The 14085-nt window shown below is 39.1% G+C and overlaps 1 protein-coding gene across 1 annotated transcript in view; it reads left to right on the top strand.

Annotated features, from left to right (window-relative positions):
* Positions 1 to 14085, top strand: part of LOC307136802 (synaptic vesicle glycoprotein 2C) — a gene marked incomplete at both ends in the record, with an annotated part of 67101 nt that overhangs the window by 31698 nt on the left and 21318 nt on the right. The window contains 5 exons of the mRNA XM_079834082.1: positions 4601 to 4690; positions 4834 to 4944; positions 7943 to 8031; positions 9849 to 10013; positions 13843 to 13976. Of these exons, the coding sequence (XP_079690208.1) occupies positions 4601 to 4690; positions 4834 to 4944; positions 7943 to 8031; positions 9849 to 10013; positions 13843 to 13976 (589 nt within the window). The remainder of the gene's footprint in view (positions 1 to 4600; positions 4691 to 4833; positions 4945 to 7942; positions 8032 to 9848; positions 10014 to 13842; positions 13977 to 14085) is intronic.

The raw sequence follows: 14085 nt of genomic DNA, 5'->3' as shown, positions 1-14085 counted from the left end.
GGACACCTATACATTCTCACACAGCCCAAGCATCAATCTAACGGCCGGCTATACAGTGAGCATTCATATTGACGGCGGCCCATACATTCTCACACAGTCCTACAATCAATATAATGGCCGGTGATACAGTGAGCATTCAACAATCACACAGATGGTCGGCCGTCCAGAACTTTTCTTTTTTCGTCAATTCGTTTTTTGTAGCATAGGGGAAAAAAATGCATTTTATATATTATATATATATATATATTTTTTTTTCTGTGTGTGCTAGAAAAAATGCTAAATATCAGTATATATATAATCTATACTGGTATATTGTAATTTTTCTAGCACACAGGAAAAACATAAAATAAATACAGTCTCAATATATATATATATATATATATATATATATATATATATATAAACAATTACATGTGTTATATATATATGTTTTATTTACACACACATGGGGAAAAATTATTTATACTTTTTCCCCATGTGTGCTAGGAAAAATGCAAAATATCAGCATATGTATAATGCATACTGGTATATTGCATTTTTTCTAGCACACAGAAACAATAAAATAAATACATTCTCACACACATTCTCAATATACATAAACAACTACACATAGCAACTCACCGGTATGTTATTGGATCAACTTCTCTGTCAACAAGCACCGTCAACGCTGTGTTCACTCTCCTCATTGGTTTTCCACATCGCTGCTTCGAGTGAGCTCAAATAAAGCATCTTCAGCACAATACAAACTTCTTTTGACGATCCATTGGATAATAAATTCCGTCCAGTTAGTAAGATTAGCAAACAGTTACTACAAAGAGACCGTGTGTACTAGCCCGTTAGCTTTAGCTGTCAGTTGACGGGGAGGGGTGTGTGTGTGTGTGTGTGTGTGTCACAGTCACACAGACTTGTCTCAGCCTCTCGTGGGAGAGCGCGCCACATTCAAATGAATAAATATTCACGCCCATGTGACAAATACACACATGAGAGGTCTCGTTGGAATCGTGTGTTCATTGGCTACATTTTCTGTCAGTCATGACGATTCAATGCTTTTATTGGCTCCAGATAAACAGACATTATCATTGGATGAGCACGTCATGACATCAGATAAAACGAGTGCAATAGTTGGATATTTTTGACTATATCGCGCTATCTTTGCATGTTTTTGAGTGGGGTTAGTTGTAATATGTTCGTAACATTCTAAGCTTTAAACCCATGCCACTTTATGCTACCGGGAGACGGTTTTTGGTGCATTATTTTATTGCATAACAGTCTAGTATGATACTCCGCTCCGCGGAAATGCGATGTAAACAAAGGATTAACCATCAATATTACACCGTTATTGTTTCGTTGGATTAAAATGCTCTATGGGATGTTATTCAGTGGACCCTCACCTTTCCATTCATTCTGGAAACTTTTAGCACTGGATGCGTGTGTGGCTCGTAATTAGGAAACTACGGTATGTGCTCTTTTTTTCTTATCAATTGTTTTGATGTGTATTGCTTACATTCATGCAAAAATACAGCCGTTATAAGCTTTTCATTGAAAAACAGTGGTCTGTCCTCGATGCTTGAGGTTTAGACCTTTAGAATGATATATAGTTTGTCAAGATTAATGATGTTTTTTTACGTTAAATCTATTAACAAACATTACACTCGTGCTAAAAATAGCGCTTCAACCCGTGCACGTGCTCGTTCACACCGGACGCGATTCGCGCGATTCGCGCGAGTGATTTACATGTTAAGTCAATGCAGAGACGCGAAATGGCATTCTGCGGCGCGATTCGCGCGAATGAGGCGGCGAGATTCGCGCGATTCGCGCGATTGAGGCGGCGAGAAGGACGCGACTTGAGCGTTTTGAACGCGCGATTCGCGCGAATCGCGTGAATCGCGCGAAACGCTCAAGTTGAAAAATCTGAACTTTGGCGGATATTTCGCGCCGCGTTAACCAATCAGGAGCTTGCTCTAGTAGTGACAACAATGAAGAGAAAATCTGTATATTGATATCTGGTTCAGACAATATGATTATCACTGTGATAACATTAAATTACATGAAACACAACCCAGTCTCTTTTTGTTAAATGCAAGTTTATGTATGATCAATAATACAAAAGTATCAGTAATGTATAACAAGCTATACATGAAACAAAGCAACAATGCAGTCAAACATTCAAAGTCAGTGCTAGTAGGCTAACGTTACAACTGCAACGTACAGTTATAGCCTAAAAATATAAAGTAATGAAACTTATCTTTGCCCTCAGCCTAAACGATTTGCCAGGGAACAAATTATAGATCCATGAGACCAAAGATCGGCCGTTACAAGACGAATTATAGCTCGAGACACACCACAGAGACATCAGAGCCAGCGGGAGACGGCAGAAGAACTGGCCGAGGAAAGGTTGCCCTCGCCGGCTTTCACGTGCGCTGAGCGCGCTGTCCACTGGAGCTCACAGCTCCGACAACGGCAGATAAAATGTTCAAATAGGCACTGTTTATGTAAATAAACCACAGATTTGAGCTTTAAACAACTACATTATCGACTGAAAAAGTCTTAAAACTACGTTTTGTCACACATTAACAGTAGATATGAACAAAAAAAAAGACATGTAAACACAGCCCATGTCAGCCATTTCTCAACGAGACGAGCTGCTGGCGGAAGCCCCGCCCATGACGCGAATTCGCATCTGTTGTGCAGTGAATGTCACACGCGATTCGCGCGAATTTCACGCGCGATTCGCGCGAGTAAACTCAAAATGTACACGCGTCCACCTTCGCGCGATTAGCGCGAATTATTCGCGCGAATCGCGTCCGGTGTGAACGCCACATTTAACAAGACACAGGTGCAAACAATCAGACAAACCAAAAGAACTACAAACGGACTACAAAGGAAACAGGAAACTAAATACAAACTAAACATAAAAGTCCAAACAAGATATAACAATTATAGTTTTTTTAACCCTTGTGTGGTGTTCATATTTTTGTTATTCAGCCAGTGTTCGTGGGTCTGGTGGACCCGCTGCATTTTTGGGTTTTTAATTCAACACAATCAAATATTTTATGTTAAAATACTCAACAGATGTTTACTTCATCCCAATTACAAGCAATATAAACAGCATATGGTTAATATTTTCTCTTTACCTTTGTTAGATCACATTTAAAGGATTAGTTCACTTTCAAATAAACTTTTGCTTATAATTTACTCACCCCCTTGTCATCCAAGATATCCATGTCTTTCTGTCTTCAGTCGAAAAGAAATGAAGATTTTTGATGAAAAGATTTCAGGATATTTCTCCATATAATGGAAGTCAATAGACCCCAAACGGTTCAAGGTCCAAATGAGAGGTTCAGTACAGCTTCCAAAGGGCTTTAAACCACATCAAACGGTACCAGGCGATCAATAAGGGTCTTATCTAGCGAAACGATCGGTCATTTTTTTTAAAAAATAAATAAAGTTTAAGTTTTATAAGCACAAATGCTCGCCTTGCCCTGTTCTGTGTTGCGCACTCGTGACGTCACGTAAAACGCAATTATGTTGAAAAGGTCACGCTGGGAGCACAGGTGGGAGTATTTTTTTTTACGACCACTTAGCATGCTCGAATCATGCCCTCAATTTTTTTGTGTGTTTACATACCTAATGCTAGAAAAGTCACCAAGTTTCATATCATTCTGATGAAACTGTGATTTAAAAAAATTCCAAATGTGATTAATAGGTTCAGTTTTTCGTGTGTGTGTGTGTGTGTGTGTGTGTGTGTGTGTGTGTGTGTGTGTGTGTGTGTGTGTGTGTGTGTGAGTGGATGTGTCAATATCACACTCTTGATGTTTTAGAGTGTCACCCCTTTACTGCTGTGTACTTTGTTTCAGCATTGTGGCCGATTTGTAGATTGTACACACAAATATTCAGAGAATTTTTGTGTGTTTGCCGATTTCCCAGTAATTTCCTACGGTCGTTAATTTTTTGTTTACAACCAATTAACAGGTTCAAATCATGACCCCAATTTTTGTGTGTGTTTACACTAATGCTAGAAAAGTCACCAAGTTTCATATCATTCCGATGAAGCTGTGATTTTTAAAAATTCAAAACAGAAAATGTTCTGGTCAGAAATGACCGAAGAGCACCAGAGGGTTAAAAGAAGCTCAATTATAAGAGTTTTCATTTGTGTCATGTTTTGATCATTCCCTGACGTACATTTGTGTTATTTCATAGTTTTCATCACTGAACTATTATTCAAATATGACCAAGAATAAAAAACAAGATGTACAAAATGTTGCCTGCTAGTATAGCAAACTAATGCTTGCCTACAAAATGTAAACGGTGTATCGCTCAGCTCTATACATAAAGTATGTCTGACTTTATCCTCATACACACAGTATACTCACGTGAAGAGATATAGCAGATATCTCAACTGTTTGATTGTTTATATTGCCGCAAAATGTAACTATATTATCACCCAGCTCTAATCTGCTAAATGCAACTATAAGGCATGAAGATATTATAAATATTAACATCATGATTTTCTGTAAACAGTGTGTGTGCTGTGAAAAGCAGTACAGAAATAAATGTGGCTTGACTTTGATGTTTTTTATTTGTGTACTCTCATCTACAGATGGGAAAACATGACGAGGCGTGGATGGTTCTCAAGCAGATTCATGACACCAACATGCGTGCGCGCGGAGAGCCGGAGAAAGTCTTCACTGTGAGTCACACACACTCTCACACACACACTCAACCAGCAGTGGTTAACGAGACCGGCCAACGCTAACCAGCTTGACCCCTTGACCCCACTCACTCAAATCGCTCCTGACCGGGAATGTCCCGTCTCTCTGTCTCCACCTGCAGGTCAACCGTATAAAGATCCCCAAGCATCTGGATGAGCTGGTGGAGATGCAGTCGGAGTCGGCAAACCCTGTAGCCAAAGTCTTATTCCGGATCAAGAACGAACTGCACGGAGTGAGTGAACAAACCCTCGAATCTCCTGTAGATAAACACACACACACACACACCATGTGTGAGAGGATTCACTGAGAATGACTAATGCCGACTGTGTTTCTCAGGAAATTTACACTAGCGTTCAAATGTTTGGGGTCGAGAAGGTTTTTAAATGCTTTTGAAAGAAGTCTCTTCTGCTCACCGAGGCTGCAGTAAAATAGAAATATTCAATTCAAATTTTATTTATAAAGCACATTTAAAATCAACCTGAGTTAGCTAAAGTGCTGTACATAGAGGAGATACATGCCTAAGAACACATAAAGATTACAAACAATTAAAAGCACGAGAAAAAATATGTTTTTAACATGGATTTAAATTGGGCCAATGTAGAAGCAGTTCTGACGGGTAGTGGCAGGTTGTTCCACAGCTTAGGGCCGCTACTGCGAAGGGTGCAGGCGAGATCGTGGTACCACCAAGAGACGACCATTTTGGGATATAAGTGATCGTGAAGGATTGTCCGTGATAATCAGGTCGGAGAGATATTTGGGAGATAAAATATTGAGAGCTTTATAGACGAATGACAAAATCTGGCAGCCAGTGCAAAGAACGTAAAATTGGTGTGATATGGTCTTGTTTCTCATTTTGGACCATTTGAAGGCGAGAGATGGAAGACAGAGGTAACCCAGAGTACAAAGAATTACAGTAATCAAGCCAGGTTGATATGAAAGCATGAATTACTGTTTCAAAACTTTTCCTGCTTAAAGGCACTTTTTTTGAAAATAGGCTAATTTTCCAACTCCCCTAGAGTTAAACAGTAGAGTTTTACCGTTTTCGAATCCATTCAGCCGATCTCCGGGTCTGGTGGTAGCACTTTTAGCATAGCTTAGCATAGATCATTGAATCTGATTAGACCGTTAGCATCTAGAGTTTCGATATTTTTCCTATTTAAAACTTGACTCTTCTGTAGTTACATTGTGTACTAAGACCGAAGGGAAATGAAAAGTTGTGATTTTCTAGAACGATATGGCTAGGAACTATACTCTCATTCCTGCGTAATGATCAAGCGGCAACTTCCCGCAGTTTCTCTTGAAGCCAATACGGAAGTGACTTAAACTTAAACTTAAAAAGACAGGCTCCAGAAGGAGCAGAATCTCATTGAGCCCCATGTTAAAATGCCCAACTTTACAGCAGAAGAACACTCTACGGTTCTCTACGGCTAATTTTGCCCTTCATGACGACTGTGAGGGGGGTGAATTTTTATAACTCATTCGTTTACATTATATAAAGCCTTAAAGTGGCCACTTTGAGTGACAGGTGGACTGCCGTTTGTCTGCTGTCTGTTAGTCATCGCGTCACCTCAGCTCCGCCCACGTCCCGCCTCTTTGCCCATTTTCTGTTATCCGGGTGTGAAGCGCGATGACGCGCTGCCAAGATGGCAACGGCCAGCTCGACCCTATTTTATGCTTCAAAACTGCGAAACTGAGAATCCTATGGGTGACGTCACAGACACTACGTCCATATTTTTTTACAGCCTATGATAATAATCAAGGAACTTTGCTGCCATACCATAAGTGCAGCGGCGCAATAATATTACGCAGCGCCTGAAAATAGGCTAGATTCCGTAAACATAAACAACGTGACAACCTGCTTGCACAGGGAGCGCTGGGGACTATTTTCAGGCGCTGCGTAATATCATTGCGCCGCTGAAACTGCCTGATCAAAACTCTTGGGTCATTTTTGAGCGAGATGCTAACGGTCTAATCAGATTCAATGGTCTATGCTAAGCTATGCTAAAATTGCTACCACCAGACCCGGAGATCGGCTGAATGGATTCGAAAATGGTAAAACTCAACTGTGTAACTCTAGGGGAGTTGGAAAATGAGCCTATTTTCAAAAAAAAGTGGAGTGTTCCTGTAAGAAAGGTTTGACTTTGGCTAATCGACGAATATGATAAAAACTGGTACTAACTATGGTAGGGTGACCAAACGTCCTGTTTTCAAGTCCTGTCCTGGCCTTAATATAACAATTTTCTATCCATACAGAGGGGGCATACTTTAAATTGATTGAAATTAATAAGGAATCTTTGAGTAAACTTCGAGTATCATTTGAGTATCTCATTGCCGGGCCGAGTGTCCCGGTTTTCGGTAATCAAAATATGGTCACCCTAAACTATGGTGTTAATTTGTTTGTCTAGTTTAAGACCATTATCTAGGTGAAATCCTACATCTTTAACATTAGAAGTAATAGAAGGAGTTAGAGTGCCGAAGTCAATTGAGTCTTCGTCTGGGTGCTCTTTTGGCCCAAATTGAATGATTTGGGTTTTATCGTCATTAAGTAGCATGAAATTATTTGTAAGCCACAATTTGAGATCATGCAGGCAAGCTTCCAATCTCTTGTATGCTGAATTATCTGTCCGTTTACTGTGACATATATTATAAAATGTAATTTATTCCTGTGATCATTACTCCAGTCTTCAGTGTCACATGTAAGCATTAAAAAAAATTGGTTATATCATCGTAAAATGTGAACTATATTACATTACAATTTCGATATATAGTTCATCACTGTAAAAAAATCTTTACATTTATGGTAAAAAACTGATCAGATGGTCTTGAGTACTACAACACTAATATATATATATATATATATATATATATATATATATATATATATATATATATATATATATATATATATATATATATATATATATATATATATATATATATATATATATATATATATATATATATACCACAGAAAAATAACAGTGACATTGAGAGCAGACAAGCGCAGAAAACACTCTGTGAAACATGAACCCATTTGCATAAACACCTTGTATTTAAAAAGATTAAGTCATGCTAAAGTCCAGCTGGGACTGAGACGCACCAAATGTTCTGCTGATTCATCTTTGCCTTTGCATTTCTCAACGGTGTGATGAAACAAAATCATATTAAATCACAGGTGTTTTATTCGCACTTTATGCATTACTTGACTGTGTGTGTGTGTGTGTGTGCAGATCTGGCTGACGTTCATGAAGTGCTGGGATTACCCCGTCAAGGACAACACTGTGAAGTTGGCCGTGGTTTGGTTCTCGCTGTCGTTTGGGTGAGAGAGTTTGGCTCTAATGTCCACTGTTTGATTGGCCCCTGATTCACGACCCCTATACTTACACACATTATCACCCAGCGGAGCCGTGATTATAGTGATCACACAGTGTTTGCATGGCTTTTAGAGTACAATATCATCCGATTCTATTCTATTCTACTCTACTCTATTCTCTTTCTGTGTCTCAGGCTCCTCTCTGGCACTGTAATGAAGTGTAGTCCCTATAATCACCATGTGTTAAGTAGCTGGCTTGCACTGACTAGGCCCAGGGGTGGAGCTGCATGAGGGGGACTAGTCACAGTTTAATTACTGTGTTTATTGAAGCTTAAGCCTGGGTGGATGGGCTCAGAGACAGAGCTCCGTAGGAGGGCTTATATCCACACACTTATGTATGTGACAATCCAATTTACTCGCACTATAAACTCCTCTGGCCTGGCTAGTCTTGGACATTATATACTAATCTATTCTATAATGTAGTCCCAGCTCTAAAAACTGATTGGATGAGTCATCTTCTAGTATGTAAATCTATATTAATAGTCCAAGTTGTAAAATAATGCAAAGTTAGATTAATGATATATATTTCATATACACATATAACTGTTAGTGTATACTAAGTATATTTAGTGTGCTCATACTGATTTATAACAAATGCCCTAGCCAATGATTTTTAGTATTATTTGTAAATTTATATATGTAATGCCGGGTAGAACAAAAGCAGGATGAGGCGGATCCGCATGCCGATTTGGTTTATTAAAAAACGTGGGTAAAGCACACCAGGAAACCAGGAACAAGAGCATCTACAGTGAAACATCGACGGACGCTGAACAGGGGATAAATACACACAGGGAAACAAGGTTAACAAGATAACAAGAGGGAGGGGCTAAATGGGAAACACCTGGGAGAACTAATCAACATGAAAAACTACAAAGAACTACAACCAATGACAAGACAGGAAATAACAAAAGAGTCCTCACAAGACAGGGAAACACAGGCTGGAATCATGACAATATAGTTTCATTCAGTAGTATTAGTACTAATTAATAATAATAATAATTCTTAGTAATTCTAGTTAGTAGTAGTATTTATTATGCTAATAATTATTATTAGTATGTATTAATATTTTAAATTAGCTTTTATTTTGATATTTTTAATTTGAATTACATTTTTAGCCATTTTTGTTATGTGGTTTTGTCATTTTATCATTTAATTTTTCAGCTTTAATATATATTTATTTTAGTTTTAGTAATTTTAGGACTTCTCAATTATTTCAGATCAAAAGATGCAAAGGCAACTTAAAAAATGTGTAACATGTTATATTTTATTTTATTCCAGGTTTTATATCAATTCATGAAAACAATTTTTAATAATTTTAGTTAACGATAACACAACTTTGACTTATTGCTTTATTTCTATTCTGTTTAATTCTGTCACTCTTTTCTTGTGTGATTTTCACCCTCTTCTCATCTATAATAAAGTCATGTCATGTCACAGACAAACTCAAGCTCACAGACTTCAGTCCAAAATAAAGGAGGATTCACACACACACACACACGCACACACACACTAATTAAAGAGTGAACAGATGCCTCTATCGCTGCTCGCTGTCAGACTGAAGCCCACCGCTGAGGAGCAGAAATTAATTAACTAAGCGCCGGTGTCACCACCTGTGTCACACACACACACACACACACACACACACACACACACACACACACACACAGTAGACAACACATCACTGAGCTTCAGTCCCTGTTAGTCCCTCAAACGGCACGGCTCTGATCTCATGCGCCGCTGATGACATCACTTCCTGTGCACAGGTACTACGGCCTGTCTGTCTGGTTCCCTGACGTCATAAAGCACCTGCAGGCGGCTGAGTACGCGTCCCGCGTGAAGATCCACAACAACGAGAGGACCGAAGACTTCACCTTTAATTTCACCCTGGAGAACCAGATCCATAAAAACGGAGTGTTTATCAACGACAGGTGAGTGTGTGTGTGTGTGTGTGTGTGTGTGTGTGTGTGTGTGTGTGTGTGACGGTGCGTCTGCGCTCTCATTCAAAGGCACATATGATGCACTTGTGTTGCATTCAGGCCCAGTTTCACAAACAAGGCTAGTCCCAGACTAAAATGCATGTTTGAGCTGTTTTAACTGAAATATATTCAAATATGCCAGTGCTGTTGTTTTGTCTCAAGATGCACACCAGTAATGTTTTTTTTAAGGCACATTTATAAAAGCTACTGAAATGTCCTAATTGAACCAAGGCCTAATCCTGACTTAATCTAAACCAGGCCATAATGTATTGCATTTAATCTCCATCAAGGTTTTTTTTGCACAAAAATTTGCCATAATTTAGTGTTTTTATGACCATTTTTCAGCTTCCTTGTGGAAGTAATTCAGCTGTTTTTGATAATATGAGCCTTTTTTAATAATAATAATAATAAATGTGTGAATTAAAACATTACAGTGAAAGTTGGAAAAAAAATTTGTTTAATGCCAAACTCTAACAATGTTAAAAGCTATAGTTTTATATTGAAATTTGTTTTTATCATTTTTATACATTTTATACAAGTATGTCTATTTAATTAAATTTAATTATTAAATGTATTTTAATGTGATGTAATTCAATATAATTTAATTTAATATAATTGATTATGAATGTAATTTAAATTATTAAATGGAAGTGAGAAATGTGACCTTTGGCAATTACCTCAAATAAAAAAAAATATATATTTTTTTTATTTCAGTTCATTTTTATTTTTGTTCCATGTAACAAATATATTTTTATGGTTTTAGTTTTAGATACATATTACATGCACATCAATGTTCCAATATTAATCAGAATTTGTCAATTTTCTGCCCATTTTTGGCAGTATTGAGTCATGAAACGCTGCAATCCAGACAAAATTCTGATTCCCACCACTGGGATATGCCTGTTTTAATGGGAAAATTAGTAGCATGTAAACACCTTATCAGTCCTTCTAGAAAAATGCGGCTTTTTTTGTGATTGTTGCGGGCAAAAATCCTTGATTATGCGGCACGTTTTCTTAAAAAATGCGATGGAAAATGCGGGATATTTTTGCAATTTAATGCGATTGCGGGAATTTGCAAAAACTGCGGTTTGATGAAAAAGATAAAAAAAGCACTACATCACAGAAAGTGCTGGAATATTTAAGTTCTCATCTTGTTCTATTGAAGACCTTAATAAACACATGGCTCAAATTTACAAAACATTGAGTCAAACAAGTTCTGTAGCTTTACAAAAGGAATATGCTAAAACTTCTGAAAAAATGAATCAATAACTTCCTGTTTTACAGAGGTAGCTATACAAAACAGACAATTGAGTGCTTCCAATGCACAAAGTGCAATCTCTTAAAGGGTTAGTTCACCCAAAAATGAAAATTCTGTCATTAATTCCTCACCCTCATGTCGTTGCACACTTGTAAGACCTCCGTTCATCTTCGGAACAGAAATTAAGATATTTTAGTGTAAATCTGATGGCTCTGAAAGGCCTCCATTGGCACAATGCACTTTACACTCTCAAGACCCATAAAAGGCGCTAAAGACGTCATTACAAAGTCCATCTCACTACAGTGGGTCTACAATAACTTTATGAAGCGACGAGAATAGTTTTTGTGCGCAAAAAAACCCTAAATAACGACTTATATAATGATGATCGATTTCAAAACACGCCATCATGAAGCTTCGAAGAGTTATGAATCAGTGAGTCGATTCATGATTCGGATCGCGTGTCAAACTGCTGAAATACGTGACTTTGGTGATCCAAACCGCTGAATCGACTCACTGATTCATAACTCTTTGAAGCTTCTTGATGCTGTGTTTTGAAATCGGTCAACACACCGGGAAACTGCTTTGCGCTGTCTTTTGCTATTATTTTTGTTGGCAAATGGGAATTTGCGTGCTTCATCATGATTTCACCGATATCTATGGTTTCACCACGGGGTTTGCAGCTTTCCGATGACGTTCGCATCGGGTAATTATGTCACTTCAAAACGTTCCCATGGCAACAGGGGGAAATGGCGGCTCTTGTGTGAAGTAAATGAACATTTTTCAACTTTCTGCTAATATATATTACTTTTCTGCAACGACAATGCGGGGATTATGAAATCATGCTAGCCCCGCATATTTTGCACGCGCGGCGAAAGTGCGGCGTATTTGAAAAAATGCGGCCCCCGCGTAAATATGCAGACTTTGGCTGTTTATGCATTAAATCATGCGATCGCATAATCACGTTTTTCTGGAGGGACTGCCTTATTCAGAAAATCCAAGAGAGGAGATGCAAATGCTCTGGCTGCAAGGAATTGTGGGAATTGTAGGACCGTTATTTGGCATTGTTTGCCAGTGGTTTTCCATCGGATTGTGCACTTTTCATCAGGGCTGCGTCCAAAAACCTAGGCCTTACCAGACGATGTCTTGTAAGGCAGCGTTTGTGCATGAAGGCACCTCACAAACCTGATTTCGGACGGACTTCTTAGGCAGGGTAACCGTTTAATGATCTACAGTAAAATAGAGAGAGCTTTGGTGAGAACTAAACACATATTTCATTACTGCATTAGTAATTTCTCGCTAGAAATGACATCAGAAGTGGAAAATGTTGCATTTACACACAAACTGACCAGCAAACGCAACTTTCGGACGCCATCTTTTTTCTCCAGCTCAACTGGAATGGAACGCACAGGATGGGATATCCTGTGGGATATCAAAGGCAGCGAAGGATACAAATAAGCTGCCTTCTCTCAGGAGACAGGAAGTGAAGCTAACATTAGATTCAGACGTGGCTTGATGCCTTCCTGCCTTGAAATGTGTCCTCTGATGGTTTCGGACGCAGCCCAGGATTGTGCTGGAATGGGATTGGTTGCAGGTGTTGATATGTGATTGTGGGCGGTCATATGTTAATGAGCTCATGATGTCAAAAACCTGAAGTTTTTGCAGTTTTAGTAAATGAAGCTGGTAGTGGGAAGTCTTGTGTTGTGAATGTTAGAACTCAAACTATTTCAAAAGGGCAGGAAGAATCGTGTCCCTGCACAAAAGACATCTGGAGAGCAGTCATCTTATACTTCAGCTCCTCTGTGGAATGAAATCTTCCAACTAAACGTGTGCTTGCAGAAATACAGCAGATTGTGAGTGTGTGTGTGTGTGTGTGTGTGTGTGTGTGTGTGTGTGTGTGTGTGTGTGTGTGTGTGTGTGTGTGTGTGTGTGTGTGTGTGTGTGTGTGTGTGTGTGTGTGTGTGTGTGTGTGTGTGTGTGTGTGTGTGTGTGTGTGTGTGTGTGTGTGTGTGTGTGTGTGTGTGTGTGTGTGTGTGTGTGTGTGTGTGTGTGTGTGTGTGTGTGTGTGTGTGTGTGTGTGTGTGTGTGTATTGTTCTCTGCGATCTGGTCGCTCCCTCATAAATAATGTCCCAGTGTTGAGGTAATGTCTCATCCAGACACAGGGCCAGGAAATTAAAACGCCCTTATCTCTCCTCTCCTCCTTTCCTCTGCGTTCTGTCTGCTTTGCTCTTTGTCTTTCTCTGTGTTTATTATGGCCGTCCACTCCTCCTCGTTCCCTCCATCCTTCTCTCCTGGAGCAGAGGAAGCTTTTATCGTGTTGTTGTAGCGTCCAGCTCCTGTGATGAGATCAGACGGCAGGATCTTTTGTGTCCTGCACACACACACACACACACAGGCATATGAATCATGAAGACAGAACTCAATAGATTATAGAAACAACTGGATGGAGAACCATCTGAGAAGCAGGAGACTTCCTCTGTGTTAAGGTTTGGTGTGTGTGTGAGTAAGTGTGTCTTTTATTCCAGGTTTATTGGCATGAAGTTTAAGGCGGTGACGTTCATCGACTCCACCTTCCAGAGCTGTTACTTTGAGGACGTCAGCTCCGTTGGTTCCTTCTTCAGAAACTGCACCATCATAGATGCGTTCTTCTATAACACAGGTACCAGAGCGCTGACATCAGTCAGATGTCAAACAGATGTTTTGCTGTTAATGTTCATCTGAAATATACAGTATATACAGCTCTGGAGAACATGAAGAGACCACTTCAC

Source organism: Gobio gobio, assembly GCF_949357685.1.
Source record: "Gobio gobio genome assembly, chromosome: 14".
In the NCBI taxonomy this organism is placed as follows: domain Eukaryota; kingdom Metazoa; phylum Chordata; class Actinopteri; order Cypriniformes; family Gobionidae; genus Gobio; species Gobio gobio.
This window is presented reverse-complemented; position numbering and strand designations above follow the sequence as displayed.